The sequence below is a fragment of the Lichenostomus cassidix genome, chromosome Z (genome assembly GCF_008360975.1).
Source record: "Lichenostomus cassidix isolate B80296 chromosome Z, HeHo_3.0, whole genome shotgun sequence".
NCBI lineage: Eukaryota > Metazoa > Chordata > Aves > Passeriformes > Meliphagidae > Lichenostomus > Lichenostomus cassidix.
Genome location: NC_139511.1, coordinates 73,922,643 through 73,943,098, shown reverse-complemented (window position 1 = coordinate 73,943,098; position 20,456 = coordinate 73,922,643). Strand labels below are relative to the sequence as shown.

At 43.2% G+C, this 20,456-nt stretch overlaps 1 protein-coding gene across 4 annotated transcripts in view; it reads left to right on the top strand.

Moving 5' to 3' along the window:
• MYO5B (myosin VB) overlaps window positions 1–20,397 on the top strand; it is a 145,691-nt gene extending 125,294 nt beyond the window's left edge. For 2 of the 4 annotated variants that reach the window (XM_085043253.1, XM_085043252.1), the window contains exons 30-40: window positions 3,898–3,975; window positions 6,651–6,840; window positions 7,517–7,610; window positions 8,611–8,754; window positions 9,837–9,988; window positions 10,261–10,350; window positions 12,383–12,533; window positions 13,293–13,578; window positions 14,138–14,312; window positions 15,243–15,323; window positions 15,897–20,397. In XM_085043253.1, coding sequence (XP_084899379.1) covers window positions 3,898–3,975; window positions 6,651–6,840; window positions 7,517–7,610; window positions 8,611–8,754; window positions 9,837–9,988; window positions 10,261–10,350; window positions 12,383–12,533; window positions 13,293–13,578; window positions 14,138–14,312; window positions 15,243–15,323; window positions 15,897–16,049 — 1,594 coding nt within the window. In that variant the 3' untranslated portion in view covers window positions 16,050–20,397. The remainder of the gene's footprint in view (window positions 1–3,897; window positions 3,976–6,650; window positions 6,841–7,516; window positions 7,611–8,610; window positions 8,755–9,836; window positions 9,989–10,260; window positions 10,351–12,382; window positions 12,534–13,292; window positions 13,579–14,137; window positions 14,313–15,242; window positions 15,324–15,896) is intronic. The other 2 variants (XM_085043256.1, XM_085043255.1) reach the window with 1 other exon arrangement.
• The last annotated feature ends 59 nt before the right edge of the window (window positions 20,398–20,456 follow it).

The following is a 20,456-nucleotide window of genomic DNA, read 5'->3' as shown; positions in this document are numbered from 1 at the left end:
TGTAGGCTGGTGTTGATAGCAATAAAATGGATGGAGACAAATGCTTGGGGACCCTGCATTATTGTGTTTGTAAACATAAATTAACATTCCCTCCCCCAGCACAAAGTTGCATTTTTGCTTACACAGCTCTATACCCAAGAGTGTCAGCATGAGAAACAGAAATGCCTTCCCTTCTAACCTGGATCAATAAATATTTTAATGGGAAGCTTTTCTGGTGATGCTGCAGTTCTGAAGTGGGGTCTACAAGCAAGAGCCAGTTTTTCTCTCGCTTTCTCTGCAAGAAGCTCTCCCATTTCTCTTTCAGAGAATCCCAGAATGCTTTGGGTTGGAAGGGACCTTAAAGCTCATCTCCTTCCACCCCCCTTGCCATGGCAGAGACACCTTACACTATCCCAGGCTGCTCCAAGCCCTGTCCAGCCTGGCCTGGGACACTGCCAGGGATCCAGGGACAGCCACAGCTTCTCTGGGCACCCTGTGCCAGGGCCTCACCACCCTCACAGACAGCAATTCCTTCCCACATGCCATCTCTCCCTGCCCTCTGGCACTGGGAAGCCATTCCCTGTGTCCTGTCCCTCCATGCCTTGTCCCCAGTCCCTCTGCAGCTCTCCTGGAGCCCCTTTAGGCCCTGGCAGGAGCTCTGAGCTCTCCCTGGAGCTTCTCTTGTCCAGCTGAACACCCCCAGCTCTCCCAGCCTGGCTCCAGAGCAGAGTTGCTCCAGCCCTGGCAGCATCTCCGTGCCTCCTCTGGCCTGGCTGCAGCAGCTCCAGCTCCTTGTGCTGTTGTTCCCAGGGCTGGGGCAGCTCTGCAGCTGAGCTCTCACCTGAGCATAGGGCAGAGGGGCAGAATCCTCCCCTCCCTACTGCCCACGCTGGGCTCAGCCCAGGGCACAGGGGGTTCAGGGCAGGAGCAGCTCTCACCCACAGCACCTTCTCCCTTCTCCAGGGCTGCTCCATCTGCTCATCCCAGCCTGGATTGCTACTGGGGGTTGCCCCAACCCACGTGCAGCTCCAGCACTTGGCCTTGTTAAACCCATGAGGTTCCCTTGGGCCACTGCTGGGGCTTGTCCAGGTCCCTCTGGATGGCCCTGTCCTTCAGGGGTGTCAGCTGCTCTTTGCTGTCAGTCTGTGGTGCTTTTTGACCCAGGTGGATGTTCTTCCATCAGCCCAGGCTGACTGATGTGGTGAAACCTTGCTCCCCCCGTGAGTCACTCCTAGTTTGAAGTCATCATGTCTTAGCAATTTAGGCTGAGGACACAGCATGGCTTTATTTTGGTGGGAGAGCAACCTTTTATTCTCTTTATGTCTGTCTGTACAATGCAGCACTCCTAAATACAGCAGGAGGAAGCCAGGAAGAACTCTGCCAGGTGCTGCTAACCCTGCCCACATAGGAATTCTCTTTCCACAAAGCTTTGATTCCAGGTCAAGGGCAAGTTTGAACTAAAAGCAGCCCTTTATAAATGTATTAAACTCAGCTTTTTATTTTCTTTTTTATTTTTTTATATTTCCTGCCAAATTTCAGCTGCTAAGGGGAAGATCATCAAGTTTGCGCCTACTTCATTTTCTGCTTCAATAACTGAATCTAAAACTAAGTAGACTTTTTGTTCTTTTTGTTCCCTGCTTCAGTTCTTGGGATCATTCTTCCAAGCCTGTTTGATCTTGGTGGAAATGTAGGGCCAGTGAGAGACCAGGTGCTGGTGTTAGAGATAATAACCTGGCAGCTCGAAGTAAATCAGGCTGTGTCTTTGAAATTAGCTTCTGTGACAGCTTCCAAGTGATTCCTGTTGAGTGTGTGGATTTTTTTTCTCCTGTAGGAAAAGTCCCACCTGCAGCTGCTGTGCAAAGTGAAAAGTTGATGCTGGCTTCACATGGGGGATGCTTTTGCAGCTGGGAGAGGCCATCATGTGCAGAGGGTTCATATCTTTGTTTTCCACTCTCCAGTGGGTATCTTCCCACTGTGCCATGTATCTACTCTGTGATGCACATTATTTTCCCATTTAACTAAAACAAAAAGGTGTATCTGTGTTTGAAAGTGAAGTGCCCTTTCTTTCTTAAGAGATGATCATTTACTGAAGATGCTGAAATTAACATCTCTGGGTTTGGAGTACATACACTTCCTTTAAGCTACTTTCACAGGGTAGGGGGGTGTTTGGGCAGGGATTTCTCACTTTTGCTGAGGGCAGTTTGCTGGCTGCAGGACCAAGCTGCTCCCCCAGCTGTGTGCCTCCAAGATCAGGATAAAGGGGAAACAAGGCTTTGTGAACCATGCTCCTCGAACTCTTTTACAGCCTTATCTGAGAATAGGATTTACCCAGCATTTTAGGAAAATATGTTTCAGATGCTAATTAATCTAATTATGTTGAAAGGACCCCTTTTTATGTCTTGGACAACATGGACTTCTGGGGAAAGGGGGAGCACAGTGATTTCTGAGTCAGTGCTGCGTTGATGGAGATGGACTGAATGCTTATTTCCTAGTGCAGGTTTATCTTGAGTCATCATTTGGCACTTCCATCATAATGGCACTTCCTTGAACTGCTCTCCTCAGTTACCTCAATGCCTATGATTAAAAAAGGAATGAAAGCTATTTTTCCAAGGAGGCTAGCTCTTAAAAATGCTGCTCATCATGTGAGACTTCACAGGTTTCTGACATGCAATAAATAGTAAGCATCCTTCCTGCCTTTTTCTTTCATTTTCAGTGCCTGAGGATGTGTCCTTCTAAGGTTATATGAAACAAAAAAAAAAAAGACTGTACTAACAAATGTATGCAAATAAGATCAATAAACTTCCCTGTATCTGTCAGCCTGCAGACCCTTATGGAAACCTGCTATGTATGGGGTAGCAACAAGGTTTTAATTTAAATTTATACAGGAGGCTCTAACAGATGAACTTTGCAAATGTCAGTGCCTGAAATATTTGCTAATTTTGAGAAGTGCTTTGCTTGAGCACTGGCATGGGAGGGATGCATGAGCAGTCTGTGGTGGTGAGGCATCTCCTGAGCCCTTTCAAGGCAGTGCTGCAACACTGTGTTTCTCACCGCTTTCCTCGTGTGAAAATTTGCTGTAGAGAGTTTGTGTGTTGTGCTTTTCCATTGAAATATGCAAAGGTCCCCTTGCCAGGGAAGGGCATCTGCTGCAGCTCTTTTCAAAGCAGGAGATGTGTGTTGGCTTGCTTCTTCTTGTGTTTTGGTTTGGGTTTTTTTTTTAAATATAATGATATATTAAGTTTGATGGTTGCTTTGCTTGCTTTGTTACTGCTTAAAGCAAACACTGTTTTCTAACTGACATCAAAGCCATGTAAAATCTTGCTGTTACAAGTGTTGTGGGTCAAGTTGACCAGCTTACATCACTCATTTGTAATGTGTTCAACACCTCATTAAAGAAGATAAATTAGCTTCTTGCCTCATATAACTTGAAAAAAAACCAAACAAGCAATCTGCTAAAAGGAGACTAAAAAACCGATCTGCTAAAAGTATTAAAGTGAGTATTAAATTTTCTGGGCATTTTTCTGACTGGAAGTATACAGGGGAGATTGATGTTGTGTGGATGTGTGCGGTGCTTGGACTGAAGGTTGCTCTGAGGAACGACTGATGTGTTTGACTCAAATGCTGAGGAAACCCTGGGCTGAAGTAGAAGGAGGAGAATTTGTTATAGACCAGTGGGAGTTGCTGCAGAAGGAAGGAAATGGAGAAACTTGTTTTTAAAATGTCATACAGGGCACAACCAGGGCAGGCTCTCCTTCCCTGTAGTGGAAAAAGAATTACAATGCAATGAAAGTGTGCTCTAAAATAAAAACTAATATTAAATAAAATTAATAAGGGTTCTGCACCTTTTCCCCTTCTCTTTCAATTGACCTTTTGTCTTTCTCTGTCCTCTTGTTTCCTTTTTCTGTCCTTTATTTCTAGCAAGACTGAGGACTGGGGGTATCTCAATGAAGATGGAGAGCTCGGCTTGGCTTATCAAGGTTTAAAGCAAGTTGCCAGGTCAAACACTTTCTTTTTTTCCCTCTTGCTGCTGCTGCTTGTCCCTTCTCCTCCCTTTTCCTTGCCCTCTTGTTTCTTTCTCTTGCTCTGCTGTTGCCATGTGGTCCTGGACAGGGCCTGTTGTACTGTCTGGGAGCAGCTGGAGGTAGGATTTCCAAACCACAGGAATTGAGATTCTCCTCTAATTTTCAGAGGAGTCATTGTGGTTCTAGCTGGCCATTGCTGATGGTGGCTGCTGTCGCTAATGTTTGAGCTGTGATCCAGGAAGGATTATGTGTCATTAATGGGAAGTTAGGTGATGAAGGGGTTGGGAACCTGGGGTCTCCAAGAAGCCAAAAAACTCCTCCGATTTATTTTTTTTTTCCAAATTGCACTAAGATATGGCACCTCTCGGAAGTGTTTTCTCCCAATCCTTGACTTCTTGGGAGTACCTGTCCTTGTATCCCAGTGCTGTCACCTTTGCATGCTGCTGGGGATTGTGTGCTCCCATCCATGTGCTGTCTGTGGGTGAGAAAGGTGTGTGGTGGATGCAGGGTGCCATCCTTCCACAGCTCTGTCCTGCTCTGCTGGGCAAATACCCCTTCTGGGGCATTCCTGGGTTCTTGTCCTGCATCACCCCATGCTTGGTGGTTATGGGGCTCCAATAGAAATTATTTTTATTAAAGATTTAAGGACATTAAGGAGATGAAAAATCGAAATATTTTGTATAGAGTGCTTTAAAGAGGTCACATCTAGAGGTATCAGAATGAAACCAGACAATAACAGGAAGAAACAACAGGGATTATTTCATGTATTTTTCCAAGCAAAGTAGGAGCCCAAGTTGATAGAAGGAGCATGTTATTCTGAGGGTGTTTCACGGATTATCCAGACTGAATCCAAACTAATCCCAATATGAAGAAATAAAATGAAAATTAAGTACTTTATACTTATTTCATGGTGGGTCTGTATTTTCCAAGCCTATTAAGAATATAACTCCTGACAGGATTATGAAGCTGACTGCATTATTGCTTATGTTTCTACAGCTGAAAAACATGCTTTTCTGTCTTGTGCTGGAAGGTGGGAATAGAGATTGTGTTGTTTACTTTTTTAAAGACAACAAAAACAAAAACCACACAAAACAACCTGGGGAGTGATTAGTAGCACTTTTCATCAAGGAATCTTCCCTAAAAGCACGCATTCTTTTATACAAGTTATTAAATAAAATCAACAACAACAAAACCAAAAATTCCATGCATAACTGCTCCTGCAGGGAAATGGGTCACAGGTGTGGATCACCATCGATTTCCTAATGCACCAGAGAGAGATGTAGGATTTCCCCCACTGGCCCAGCTGTGTGTCTGTGCATGTTCTCAATCAGTGTGAAGCCATTGACACCAGAGTCATCCTCATCTTCGAGGATTGCTGTTTGCATCAAGTGTCAGAAGGCCCTGAGCTGGGTCTGAGGTGATCCACAGCTCTGACCAGGCACATGAGCTGCAGCAGGGGCAGGGCTTGGTCATCCTCTTGGATTTCCTTCCATTGCCCTGTGTTATCTGGGACTATCCTTTGCAGTTGCTGGCTTGGTGGCCCTCTCTGAGTCCTCATACCTGCTGGGGTCATTGACTCCAGTCTGCTGGCAAGAGCTGGTGGGCTGAAGGGAGATTTCCATTTAGCAGAGGGTAGGGGATGCACTTTAAAAAATCAATTACCATGTCACCTGCCAGGTTTGTCACCCTCACCATCAGCACAGGTGTCTGCAGCTAACATCTCAGTGATTAATCATTTTTCCGCAGGATTAAAAAAGGCATTTTGGCTTAGCAAATGGCTGGATAATCTATTAACTGAATGTATTACTAACCCTCTAGCTCAGCATTCCACAACCCCCACCCTGCCCCAGTTGTCCTTGTGCAGTACTGGAAGGTAACCTGGTGAAGGTGAAAGGGTGGTGGGAAGGGTTGGCAGGAAAAGTTATTGGAGGAATACATGGAATGCCCAGCTAAAAGTGGGAGAAAGTGTAGTTTTGGTGGCTTCTCTCAGCTGTTTGTCATGGTGTTAGTGTCGTGGTGTTAGAAGGAAGCAAATTGAAGCATAGGTGAGTGCACTTTTTAAACAAAGATGGATGGCAGCTCTGCAAACAGCTAGAAGGAATGGAGGGCTTTATCTTGTGCCTTTTATGATACTCCCAGCTGTAGCAAACAAAGCCAGTGGCATTCCAGCTGAACAGAGCCATTTGCAAGACCTGCAGTTCAGTTCTCAAGAGTGAGAACTGATGTTTGAGAGGAAAGGAGCACATGAATAACTGTCCTTCAAGCTGAGCTTTTGGAAACAAAACCTGCAGGTGTTGATCTGTGCTGCTTTCTTGCCATGCATTTGCTTTTTGCAAATAAAGGAACTTGAATGTTTGATGCAGTTAAATAAAAAAGGGTGCTTTGGGATTTTTTCCCCACTTTATTAAAAGAAACCAAACACCCAACATTTGATTTCATGTCTCTTAATTTCAAAAGTATTTCATCTGCAGTATATCAAATGACAGACTAATGTGGCAATAATAGCCACGGCATCTTATTTGTCAGTTTTATAGGGAGGTTGACTGGGAATATCTCCCAAACTGACTGATTTTCAAGGCTCTTAGTTCAAATGATGGTTACTACCATCATGCTGACTTCACAGACTCATCAGTGTGGTCCTGTTCTCAGGTTGCTGGAAGCACAGCTCCAGGATCAGAGAAGGCAGCATGAGGAGGAGATGGAAGCTCTGAAAAACCAGGTGGATTTAATGCAAGAAGAGCTGGAGAAGCGGCAGCAGGCATTCCTGCAGCTCCCTCCAGAGGTCCAGGTGGAGTTTGGACTTCAGCAAGAAATTACACGTCTGACCAATGAAAACTTGGTAAGAGGCTGTGCTGAAAACACAGGAAGAGGGGAAAAAACAATTTGAGAGAGATAGGAAGCATAATGGGGAGGGGAGGGCACTGGGATCTCTTTCACCCCTCCTAAACTCTGTGGAGAATCCATCAGCATCTCCCATTGGTGCATTTGGGAGCATTGGTTCTTGACCTTGAGCTGATGCTCTAGGGCTGTATGACTTGTGTGACGACATAGGTGCTGTATTTTTAAATTTTTTTAATGCTTTTTTAAGCCTGTCTACTTTATGGCACTGCCTTCCAAATCAGATCACTGGGGACCCCTCTACTCTGTTAGTTACAAAGACAGCTCAATCCTTTCATCTTACTTGCTTTTATTGGAAGTGCAGAAGTGCAGTTAACCACTCCAAAAACTTGGCCTGGATGATCATACAGGTTCCCTTTCTCCCCTTCTGTATCTGTGTGTAAGGACTGCAGAGAATGTTGGCACCTCCTGAGCTCTTGTCTTTTTCCACAACTCCAGTATCTAAATAAAACAGTTTAAATGTGATGAACAGCCAGGATTAAATGCTGTGGGTGGTGCTCCTCTTCCACCGAGATGTTCACACCATGCTCGGACCAGACTCCAGCCTCAGAGTCAGCCCAAGTAAGTTGTTCTTGGGGTTCTCAGGGTTTTTTTTAAATGCATTTTCTGTCTTTCAGGATCTTAAAGAATTGCTGGAAAAGTTGGAAAAGAATGAAAAGAAGCTGAAGAAGCAGCTGAAGATTTACATGAAGAAGGTCCAAGATTTTGAAGGTGACTTGTGCATTGGGAGATACTGGGTTGGGTAAACTGCACTTGGGTTTTCCTCCTTTGGCCAGCCTTGGAGAGCTGCGGGGTTTGGGGGATTTTCCCCTCTTTTTCTTTTCATGAAAGTAAGATTTTGCTCATTCTGGTGCTGAACTAGCAGCAGGCACTGAGCTGATGCTGACCCTGTACCAGGGGTTTGGAGGATATTTAAGGAAACCTTTTTGCTGTCATTGCAGTCAATAGAGTGACCCAGGCAGAGATACAGAAAGGAGCCCAGTGGCCAGCAGGAAAATGCTCTGATCTGTCAATTTTGAAGGGGGCATTATAACACTTTAGTATTAAAATGTGTATGTATATTTCTGCTTGATGAGAAAGCACCTTTAATGTGGCATCTGTGTTGTACAGAAAGAGCTTCCTGTTCTCTGGAGAAGCTGTGATTAATCAGAGAGCCCCATTCTCACGAGCTGATTTCTGGAAACCAGGCATTAAGTGAAATTAAGCTGAATAACTGGAGGGTTTCCACGGCTCGCCCAGCTGGTCTCTGTCAGCGTGATTTGCATGCTGCTTGCTGCAGTATTTGCATGCTGGTCTCTTCTGCTTTATTACACTTCAGTGGTGTGCCACCATGGTTTGCAGCTTTACAGGCAGGCAGAAGATGCCATACTTAGGGATTTTATATTGCCTGCCTGTTTTTTGCCCTGCTCGGCAAAAATCGTACCCTAGGCTTGCTACCTTCTAGCCTGTGGTCTCTTGGAAAATTAAAAAAATGGCATAATTTTATCCTCTTTTAAATTCAAGTTTTACACTTTTTCTTTCATTCAGAGTCAGGATCCTGTGGACTGGTAATCCAGAACCTGACTGTTTATATTTTTGTAAGTCTGTCAAAGTAGATTATTGGGAATCTAACACTTAACTTTTTGACTTGGTGTCTGCATTAAGGCCAGTGGAGAGCCTGAATAGTAGCTGATTTCCAGGTGCCACCGTTGATGGCCTTTTCTCTTGACAGCATCCCAGACCACGGTGCCAGCAGAGAGGAGGCCACACGAGCGGAACATACAGGTTGCTGTCCAGAGGAAGGAGAAAGATTTTCAGGGCATGCTGGAATATTACAAAGAAGATGAGCCACTCCTCATCCGAAACCTCATTACAGGTGGGGAACCTGCTGTGCTCCTCTGCCTGGCTCCCCTTCCCCTGCTGGGGGAGTTTGTAAAGTTGAGAGATCAAGGCAGACAAATAGATCTTCTCAGTTAATCCCTTCTGGGGCCACGCGCTTGTGGTGATGGCAGTTTGGGTAGGCAAAGGAATGCTGCACTAAGCAGATAGACCAGTATGGATACAATCCCTTAGGGATAGCAAAAAATGGAAACTGCAAAGCAAGGCTGCAGTTTTTGGAGCAGGCAGTAACTTGCTGAGCTTCATACAATGTGGTAGATGGGGAGGGGGTGGCAGAAGGATAGACTCCTGAGATTTGGCACAGCAGTGGAACAAAGGTAGTTTGGTTTATGAGGAAATAACAGATGATGAACTTGTCAGCTCAGCTGCACTGCACAGTCTGGTCAGAATTGCTGCAGCATCTCCTCACTCAGAGCTGTTCCAGAAGTCAGGCTTCCCTGGCTAGGTGTTAGTATTTATCACCACTCTCTAACCCCAGCAGAGCCTAGTGAGGATCCAAAAAGTGTTCAAAGAGCCTGGCTAGCCCATTGCTGTGGGCACTGAAGTTCACCTAATCAGACAGGCTTGTTCTTTAGAGGCTCCAAATGCTCACAGCTACCATTAGGATTCAGTATCGTGAGGGAAAGAGCAATTTACTGTGTCATCAATTCAGAGGGGGGATTTTTAACTTGTGGGAGATATTCCTGAAAGCTTCAGGGAGCTGTTCTAAGGTGGTTTTTTTTTTGCTGGTGGGGTAAGTTTTGCATGATAAAGAAGCTCTAGCTCTACCTGTGCATCCATAAGGTGAAATGTGTTGGTGTCACAAACCTCAGTGCAGACAGGGCTGCCCTCCCAAGTCTTAGTGCTGGGGGTCTAGAGCAGGTCTTCTAGCTCTGTGTCCAGACTGCAGAGAGAGATGCAAGTTGCAGAGCCAAAATATCATTTTCCTTGGAGCTGAGGGGAGGGGGATTTGCCTGGGTACATCAGCTCTGGTGTTGTCTGCTTCACCTGTCAGTTGGGGAAATTCAAGTTTGGGTTTTTTTGTGGATTTTTTTAATATTTAGTTGTCAAATTTTCTAGATCTCAAGCCCCAGGCAGTGTCTGCTACTGTTCCCTGCCTTCCTGCCTACATCCTCTACATGTGCATCAGACATGCAGATTACATCAATGACGACCAGAAGGTGCAATCCTTGCTCTCCTCCACCATCAACGGCATTAAGAAAGTGCTGAAGGCAGGTGCCCATTTCCTCTTGTCTCGGGGTTGAGAGGCTTTCAGATGGTAATAACCCTTTTTAGAAGAACAAAGAGAACTGTGATCTTAGCAATAAAATTGGCATTTAGAGATTGGCATTTAGAGATTACAAAAAAAAAGAGTTTGCAGGGAAGAAATGGCTAATACTGCCCAGCTGCAGAGGGAAAACTCAAAATGGCTTTGTTTTGTGATGCCAGCATCCCCCAGTGAAAAGGAGGGGGGATCTCACATGTTTTCACTTTGTCTCTGCAGAAGCACCACGATGACTTTGAGATGATGTCGTTCTGGCTGGCGAACACGTGCCGCCTGCTGCACTGCCTGAAGCAATACAGCGGGGAAGCGGTGAGAACCCCAGACTGAGGGGCTGCATCCCTGCAGGGAGGGACCTGCATCCTTCTGGGACCAGGGGCTTCCTTCTGGCTGTGGGATGGCTTGTCTGAGACTTCCCTCTGTGGTTAATCATGGAAGCTCCTGGAAAAGCTCCTAAAACCACAGGAAGGTTTGGGCTGGAAGGGACTTTGAAGCTCATCCAGTGTCACCCCCTGTCATGGGCAGGGACACCTTCCACTATCCCAGGCTGCTCCAAGCCCTGTCCAGCCTGGCCTTGGACACTGCCAGGATCCAGGGACAGCCACAGCTTCTCTGGGCACCCTGTGCCAGGGCCTCACCACCCTCACAGCCAGCAATTCCTTCCCAATATCCCATCTCCCCCTGCCCTCTGGCACTGGGAAGCCATTCCCTGTGTCCTGTCCCTCCATGCCTTGTCCCCAGTCCCTCTGCAGCTCTCCTGGAGCCCCTTTAGGCCCTGGCAGGAGCTCTGAGCTCTCCCTGGAGCTTCTCTTGTCCAGCTGAACACCCCCAGCTCTCCCAGCCTCTCTGTGTTCTTTCTTTGGGGTTATTTTGAAGGCTGTCCTGGGTTTAGTAGGTCCCACAGCTTTTCATTAACCAACATTTCATAGCTTGGAGTAAGCTTTATTAAAGCTGATCTCTTCCAACAAAATGGGATTATCACAGTCCTCCTAGAACATTACACACTGCCATCCTTATAGCTATCTATTCTGCATATTAAAATTTCCCACTGAGCCAAATATTGGGTTTCTTTTTTAGTCTTGATTTTTGTTAGATATATTGAGCATTCAAACTGTAAGAAAAAATCCCAGACATCTCATAAAATTAAATTAACTCTTCAGGTCATTCTGACTCTTCAGGTCATTCAGAAGATGATGATTTGTGTGTAAAATCTCAGCACTGAATTTTGAAGATTTAAAATTAAAAGTTAGATTAAAAAATACTTTACAGAATACTTACTCATAGTTATGCTCTTGTTCGCCCTCTTCTGTCTGGATAATAATATTGCATTTAAAGAAAATCATCCCCAGAAAACTGGCAGGGTTAAAACACAGTCCTAAATTTCACAGTTTTTGCCTTCATTTACTGTGTTAAATGAACCAGCTGTATGCAAAAAATAGAGGGGAGAAACACTTCGGAGCAGTTTCCAAAATACTGTTATCTTTAGTTTAAATCCAGCCTATTTTTAAGAAAAAAATTTAAAGAAAATCCCAAACTACGTGCAGTCCTCTCATGTGACGAGCACATTGCTCTTTGATTAGTCAGGAAAATGGGGAAATTGGGAAATCAACTCAAATTTGTACATGTTGTATTTTTGCATTTTGCTAGTCAGCAACCAAGAAAAACAGTTGCATAGTTCTCATTTTCACACCAAGTAAGACCATGTGAACAGCCAATTAAAATATTTGTGTTAATTACAACATCACATTGGCTTCTGCCACTAAAACTGATATTAATATCTGAGCCCAGAACTCAGGGCTTACAGCAGTCAAATGCAGGATCAGAGATCAGCTGCATCAGCAAAAGGCAGGCAACAATTTCAGTTATTTCAAGAGTTTATGAATTTCAGAACAGTTTAAAATGTTGTCAAAGTACATAACATGCAGTTGTAATTTTTTTCAGTTTCATAAAATCTTAATCTCAAAATATTTTGTTTCCCATAAAAACAATTGTGACTCAAAGGGATAAACACATTGTAAAAAGTTGTTTCATATGGTCTGAAATGTCATTTTCTAATCCTGTGTGTTGCAGTTAGTACAAATGTGCCAATCCTTGCAAAAGCTAAAATGAAAAACTGGTAGTTTAATGATTTTCTTCAAAAAGTAGTCCTCTAGTAATAATTTATGAACAAATGCCTGAGTAAATCAAAGGTGATTTATGACTCTTTATCTTTTCTATAATGCACTTTGGTAACATATTTTGATATATAATACTCTTAAGAGTGTGAGGGGGCTTAAAGCAGTGGTTTTGATGGACTGTAAGTGGGCAGAATAACGAAACCAGGTGTTTTAAATTTCCTGTTTAGGGTTTCATGGCCCAAAACACAGCGAAGCAGAATGAGCACTGCCTGAAGAACTTCGACCTGACGGAGTACCGCCAGGTGCTGGGTCACCTCTCCATCCAGATCTACCAGCAGCTCATCAACGTCGCAGGGGGCATCCTCTATCCCATGATCGGTGAGCTCACAGCACACTGCCCTTTAGCAGGGTGTTTCTTGGCACAGATTATCTGCTCTGGCTGTCTTCAGACCTTTGCACAGTGCTAGTGTGACCTGGGTGAGTTTTTATCTTCCCCCATGATGGAAGCTAATAGGGATGAGGGTTTTTCCCCCCACTATAGAAGATGTTGCTTTCATTTCTGTTGGAGAGGCAATGGAAGAAGTTCAGGTTTTGCTGGTGGGTCCATAGGGAAAGCATTCCCCTGCAGCCCAGGTTTGTGGTTAATCTATTTATGGGTGGAAATGCACATCATAAGGAAGAGGGTTGGGAAGAGGAAAAAGACTCATAAAGACCTTGTTTTCCAAGGGTGAGAGAAGGTGTGAGAAGAGTTACCTCTTCAGCCAAATCCCTGAGGATTCATCTAAGGAATGTCCCATTCCTGGAAGTGCCCCAGGCTGGGCTGGACAGGGCTTGGAGCAACCTGGGACAGTGGAAGGTTTCCCTGCCCATGGCAGGGGTTGGACTTAACTGGCCTTTAAGGTCTCTTCCAAACCAAGCTATAGTATGATTCTAGGATGTTTGTCTGTGTCTTTAACTATTTAATATTATCAGAGTAAACCAGTAAACCATGGATCTGTCCTCTCAGTTCTCACAGCATCCATGGCATTGCTTCAGTGAGACTGATATGTGCTCATTGCTGCCCATGGAGGGATCAGTTCTTCTGATGACAAATAGGTGGATGCAGGCTTTTTTGCCCATTTTCCCCCCTTTTTTCAGTGTCTGCGGTGTTGGAAAATGAGAGTATCCAAGGCCTTTCTGGTGTCAAACCGATGGGCTACAGGCAATACTCCTCCAGCGTGGCAGAAGGTGATGGCTCCTACAGCTTGGATGAAATGATTCGCCAGCTGAACACATTCCACAGCATCATGTGTGACCAGGGCCTGGACCCAGAGATCATCCAGCAGGTGTTCAAGCAGCTCTTCTACATGATCAATGCCGTCACCCTGAACAACCTCCTGCTGAGGAAGGATGTCTGCTCATGGAGCACGGGCATGCAGCTGAGGTGGGGCTGAGGCTTGGGGCAGGGATGTGCCTGCTTAGGGAAGTTCCTGTTAATTTTATATGTTGGTGGAAAATAAGAAAATAAAGTGCACTTCTCAGTGCAAGTTATTTAAATCTTCCTTTTACTACCCTCTCCCCTTCCGACATTGGATCTTTGTGTGTTCTCTGGAGAGTGGGCACAGCAAAAGTATTTTCTGTGTAGATATTCTCAAAGGTACCTGGGTAACTTGCAGGATCTTCTTAGCGTTTAAAAGCTGGTTAAAAACTTCATTTTAATTGTTGAAACTTGGAGGAATCGGAATGCTATAGAAAAGCACCTCCCCCTTGTTGTTCAGCTGTTACATGGCTCATCTATTTGTAAGGTACATAGAGTATAAATTTTACTCTGAGTTGTTGAGTATTAAGCTTTGGTCTGATTGTCTCTTGCCATGTGTATCACAAATATGCAATATAAAAAGCCACATATACCAACATTGCAACATACCTTGAGCCCCAAAGAGGTGTTCTGGGATGCTGCTTCTTGTCTCTCAGCTCACATCTTGTCTTGGTTGCTTATCCAGGTTTAACATAAGCCAGCTGGAGGAATGGCTGCGTGGGAAGAATCTGCAGCAGAGTGGAGCAGCACAAACTTTGGAGCCTTTGATTCAGGCAGCACAGCTCCTGCAGCTGAAAAAGAAAACCTCGGAGGATGCCGAGGCCATCTGCTCCCTGTGCACATCACTCACGACCAAGCAGGTAGGGAGCAGGGCAGGGCTTTACAGCACAGGGTGTGGATAATTAAAGGAGTGGGAAAGGGTGGTCTCCTGCTGCCAGCTCTTCAGTGCTCAGCCTCGGTGTTCCATTCCTTTGGTGGGGACAGCTTGTCCTTTCCAGGGCTGATGTTATGTCTTGGCTCCTCTCAGAAGTGGCCACAGTGGTGGCTCCTCTCTTACAGTGCCACTGATGGCACTGGAGCTCCAGAACTGTGCAAAAAGGAAACCCAGCCCCAAGGAGCTCATTGTGTAAGGCAGATTCTTGGCAATTTAAAACCACCTGTTGTCTTTTTCTGGATCTTGAACTGGCTGTGTCTGCAGGATGCCCACCAAGGATTCATATTTGAGGCAGGAGGTTGAGAAGTACCACGTAAGCTGGCTGGAACTGACATTAAACTTTGAGACTCCAAGAGGATATAAACTCACATTTTTTACTGCTTGATTGCCTGTCCCTAATTTGATCATGTTGTGGGAAGGGAGAAGTGAGAGGTGTGAACTGATCTCCAGTGTTCTTAGGGAATCTTTCTAATGTGTCTCCATCACCCTGTCCTGAACATGTGTTTTTGAGGAAAGCTGAGGGGCAGTAGGGGAGGAACAGGAGTGAGCGAGCATCAAGATAAGTATTACAGAAGTCACCCATGTCACCATGGGTCAACCAAGTAGAGTTTCTGAATAAATCTCTTGTCCAAGTCTATTCCCAATTTACAAAAGTTGCCCTACGAAGTGATTTTGACAGGTCCATAGATATTGCAATACCTTACAGCAGGCAAAGAAAAACACCACTTGTGCCACTTCTGCTTCTCAGTTTTGCCATGGCAGGCTTGTGGCCATATCATGACAAACTGCTGGTGGTGCTTTGTGTTCTGGAAAAGCTTGACTTCTCACGACTGTAACCCTGTTTTGTTTTCAACAGATTGTAAAGATACTTAATCTCTACACTCCTGTGAATGAGTTTGAAGAGCGTGTGACAGTAGCTTTCATACGAAACATACAGGTAAATTTAAGGGGCTGTCAATTGGAGGGCATGAATGACATCTCTGTGGTTGTTGTGACATTTGTATTAAATGACTGCTAACTTGGGCATTTTGTAAAAGGTGTGGTGCTGCATGTTGTCCTGAATTCAGTGCTCTGTGTGTGTTACAACACACAGCTGCAGGGATAACCAGGCTGTTAATCACAGAGGGCAAAAAGCACCCAAATCCCCAGTTCAGCTAATTCAGCTCTTCGGTAGCAACACAACTGAGGATTAAGGTTGCAGGAGTCAACAAAGCATTGGTCAAATGGAGTTACTTCTCAGATAGGAGGTAGAAATGGGCAACTAAAGGAGAAATATACAAATTAAAGCCAAACACCTTTTAATGCTCACAAGGAGGAGACAGGAAGAAGAAGGGCATGTGTTCAGCTACCCCCAAAATACATCTGGCTCAGAGGAAGGCTGCTGTAGACACGATAGTTTTCACTGTTTTCTGCAGTATTTATAAAATTATGTACATTCTCAAACCTTTGATGGTGTTAAACACAACAAAAAAAAGGCAACAACTGATTTTTCTTCTCCCACACCCAACAGAAGCAGTTGGAAGAACGGAATGACCCGCCACAGCTGCTGTTAGACTTCAAGCACATGTTCCCAGTTCTGTTCCCATTCAACCCATCCTCCATCACCATGGACTCCATTCATCTCCCTGCTTCTCTCAACTTGGATTTTCTCAATAAAGTCTGAAGAAAGTAGAATTAAGGTCACCTTTCACACCCAGAGACCTCCAGCAACGAAAGAAAAAAATCATGAAAGGAATTCAAGGAGCTCTTTAAATATGGACCAAACAGGCTTATGGAAGAACCAGTACACAATAACAAATGGATGCTAAAATGTACACTAAAAAAGACACTGGTCTGTATGTGATTTTTTTTTCCTAATTTGCAGCTCAGAAATGAGGATATTTGAAAAGTAGATTTATTTTTTACTGCTTGATTTTATGTTGACATAGTTCAAAGCCCATAATCATCTCCAAAAGCCACTAACAAAAAAAGATGGAAGTGGGAGACAGCTTATTTTGATCTTCATAGGTGTCTATGACAAAAACAAAATCTGAGACACTTGTTCTGCCTCAAAGGATGCATCATTTGTCTAGTAGCAGGTGGTCTTGTGTGTATGAATAGCAGAACATGCAGTTCTGCCTTCAGTTCTTGCTAGTAACTGCATTCACGATAGTGAATTGAGAAAGTAAATTGCAGAAGGTTATGTATTTATCAAACCATAAAGGTAACAGGACACTGCTTGTTTCTACTGATGGAGAATTTGTCACAAATTCTATGTTTGAGAAATGCTGTTGCTCCTCCTAAATACATTCAGTGCATCTGCTTCATGGAAATTTAAATAAATTGGCAGTACTTTGTTATGTTGGGCTTTCTTACATGACCAAATTTACATTAGCAAAGGTTTTGTCCTAGTGAAACAACCATGATGCAAAGGACTGCCTTAAGCCTTCTGCTTCTCGTATAGTATATAGCATATAGTATAGGATCATCCTGATCCCTACTGTTCGCTTTCCCTGTGCTTTCAAGTGTCAAAAACTTTCATCCAGTGGCTATCAAGGTTCTTGGACCTCTTACATGGCCAGTATCAGAATCTCATGCATAGATCATGCTAAGGTGACCCAGTTTAATCATGCAGGCCTGCTTAGGTTCACTGGCTTAGTCCTAGCTGTAGCTGTCCATGGAAAAGCTCCATTCAGATCAGTAGCCATCCAAAATGGTACTGGTCATGCACATACAGGGCTTGGATAAATGAAGAGTATTTTAAAAATAATTTTAAAAAAAGTTTTAAAAGAAAAGAGATGAAATGTTCTAACATGAAAAAAGCTGTCAGATGGTGTGTTAGTAATATAAGCCATTTCTTTAGTAGTGAACCCAAACTCTTTGTCTACAACAACCTTAAATTAATAACTGCTATCAATTCAAATTCTGTCAGGATTTTTTCTTTTTTTACTAGACTCAAAAACTAAACCAAACCAACCCTCTGACCTCACCACACAGATGTTGAAGGGGACCAGCTGCTCACAAAGACAGCCATGGGTTTTTCTTGGTCCTTGCCACCACACGCTGAGTACTCAGTGTCTGCTGGGCTGGGGAGGAGGTGGTTCCTGTGGCTCAGTGTTGCTCCACAGCTGCTCAGAGTGGGGATGCTTCTGCCATAGCACAACGTGCCAAACTGCAATCAGGATGTGTAGCTGCCAGCATTCTGCCCTTTCCACTTCCACAACAGTCTTGTTTAAACCAGTTTTAACTCACCTGCTTTTGTAGCTCCTGCTATGGTCCACAGTTCCATCATGACTAAGAGCTTTCAAAGGAAAACCCACTCTTTCCATCTGACTCATTTTAGCTGGTATATGTCCAAACAGCAAATTTATGACCAGGTACACTGTCTGCTCAGAGGTTTAAAGTAGAATGTGAAGTTTCTGAAGATACACTAACTCCTGTCTGCTGCAGTTACCTTTTTAGGCAAGGAGTGTGTTCTTATTTAGACATCATGTATATAATCAGTGTCTATACAAACTGCAGTAGTCCTGTATGTACTATATATGTATATTACTGTCCAAAAAAGCACATTTTAAACAAAACAGTTGAGTGCCGTGCGGAATTATATTGGTCTATGCCAGTGGGTAAATACCTTGTTTCAAGCGAAGACTATAGTTTAGAACAGCTGTTACCGCTGAAGTACAGACTTCAGGCTAAAAAGTAATTTTTTTCCCCCCTTAACCATCACCCATCTAATTATAGATGTTTTGCTTGTATAGAGTCAGGACTACCTCCAAACTGCAGTCCTTGAGCACTCACCTCTGCTGTGTCTTCAGTAGTGCCTTCATCTCCCCTTGCTGTACGCTGATGGTAATGCCACCAGTCTGCTGTCCATGTCCAGCATGCCCTGCCACCCGCTCATCCACAGTATCTTTATTTATTTTTACCTACCTCTTTTCACAATGAATGTCTTTGCAGTGCTCTGAATTTTTTTAGTTGTCTCCTCTCCCTTCTTTCCATGCTCCAGTAGTCGTCATGGTTTAAAAATAAATAATTCAAAGCAGGATTCAGCCTTTCTGTAAGGTGGTTTTAACAGAGAGCTGTTGCTCAGGATTCACCTTAGGTCAGCAGTTTCAGGCAGTTCAGGTCTCTACCTCTGTCTGATGTAAATTATTTTGAGTACAATTCCCAACGCATTGATTAAAACTGTGCTTATCATTCAGACTAAGTGACAGGTTGCTGCAGAATCCTCTGCTGCAACGACTTTGTTGCTGATCTCCATTTTAAAATGTGCTTAATGGTCTTCTAGGGGATAATGGCTCTTCATCGGCACTTTCAGGATCATAATTTATATGTACTTTCTTAAAAATTCTTAGTATGTGTAGATGGGAACTGGGATTTAACATCTTGATCTGTGATCATGTAGTTTATCCAGTAAGATCCATCTGGAAGAGAACTCTGTATGAAATACCTTTAATATATGTTATCTTTTCTGTCAGCGGTTTTTAAAATCTGTATGTTAATGTTAATTTAGTTAAATTGCTATGCTCAAGCATGCCTTTCTTTCCTCAGATACACTTCTTTATTTAAAAAGCAAAATGAACATGAAGCATGGCTTAGAGAAAGCTGGCTCTTCTCCAGATCTGTCTTTATTTTTAAATATTGATTATTAAGTTTAGCATTTTCCCACTCTGTGCCTTTAGTTGTTTAGCTCAACCACTGTTTCTCTGAAATAAGCATTAAAACAGTGGAATATTTTTTATTATTCTGTCATAGAAAAAATTGTCTATGGATTAAAACCCTACTTCTAAAATCTTACTTTGAGGAGGTTTGCAAAAACACTTTGAAGTTCATAGAAAAGAAACAAAACAGTAGTGACCCTTGGTGACTTTTGCAAATATGATGGCTCATATCTCAGGAAAGCATTACTGGGAATAAAATAAAATAAATTGAACCATCAAAAACCCCACATCACTAGCATTACAAAACCAACATTTCAAACACGAGTTCAGGAGTTCAGGCATATGCTGGCTGACCTACAATGTCAGCATCCAGGACAATGTCCACGTTTCACCAGAAAGTTCCTTTTTTTTTTTTTTTCTTTTATTGGCATTTTGTAGCTGACAAAATCTGGTATCTGTCTTATCTGGTAAAGCTGCTGTAGTTGACTGTAGAAAAGAACATTAGACCTCAAGACTGAATTTATGCAATCCTACATTACAAACATTTTTCACTCATGCAGTTTATTCCACTGGATGTACAAGAATTTCTTCACAGTTGTGAAACAGTGACAAAATGTGGGCATGTTTTAGGCACAGTGGCTGCTTTTCATCACCCTGCAACTTAAACACTAAAATCTTTGCAGGACATGACTCCTTATTTGTGTGATTTGCAAAAGATACATATGAAAAAGCTGCACTTGAAACAATAGGTTATTTTCCTCCATTTTCAATAGTAAATGAATAAAATTGTGCAAACTTGTTCTTTCAGAAAATTAACTGAAAAATTAGCATTTTATCATTGCATATAAATAGAACCTAATTTTAAAAAATTGCATGAACCTCCATGAAGCTTTTCCCTCAAACTTTATTGATTCACATATATATGACAGTTACAAATTGATTTTTACTTGGTTTCTGAAAAAGATTCTAGCAAGGTAGATGTTCAGTAGAACAATCCAGAGGACACACTGCCCTGATGAGTATTCAAATTATTTCAAGGTGTGAATGCCAGTGGACAAAGACTTTCAGATTAATTTGAAATTAGAAGAAAAAAAATATTTTAAAAGTGCTACTATACTGAAATCTTTGGGGATATTTTTTTTTGTGGTGTGAAGTGTCATTACCTTAACAAGCAGAAGGTATAGCTGCTGTCAAAGTTGAATGATATACATGAGTGAATACTGTAGATGAAATACTACTGCTTATAAAATATTTTTCCATTTTGAACAAATCTGTAAACTACACCTTTGTTTATAAGAAAATGCTTGTAATTGTCACTGTAATATTCAGCTGGGGATAAAACAATCTGTGAAATAAACACTTTTGAAGAAATTGTGGCTCTTGGTCAAAAATGGGGATGGAAAAAATAACCCCTTTCATTTACTTCTATC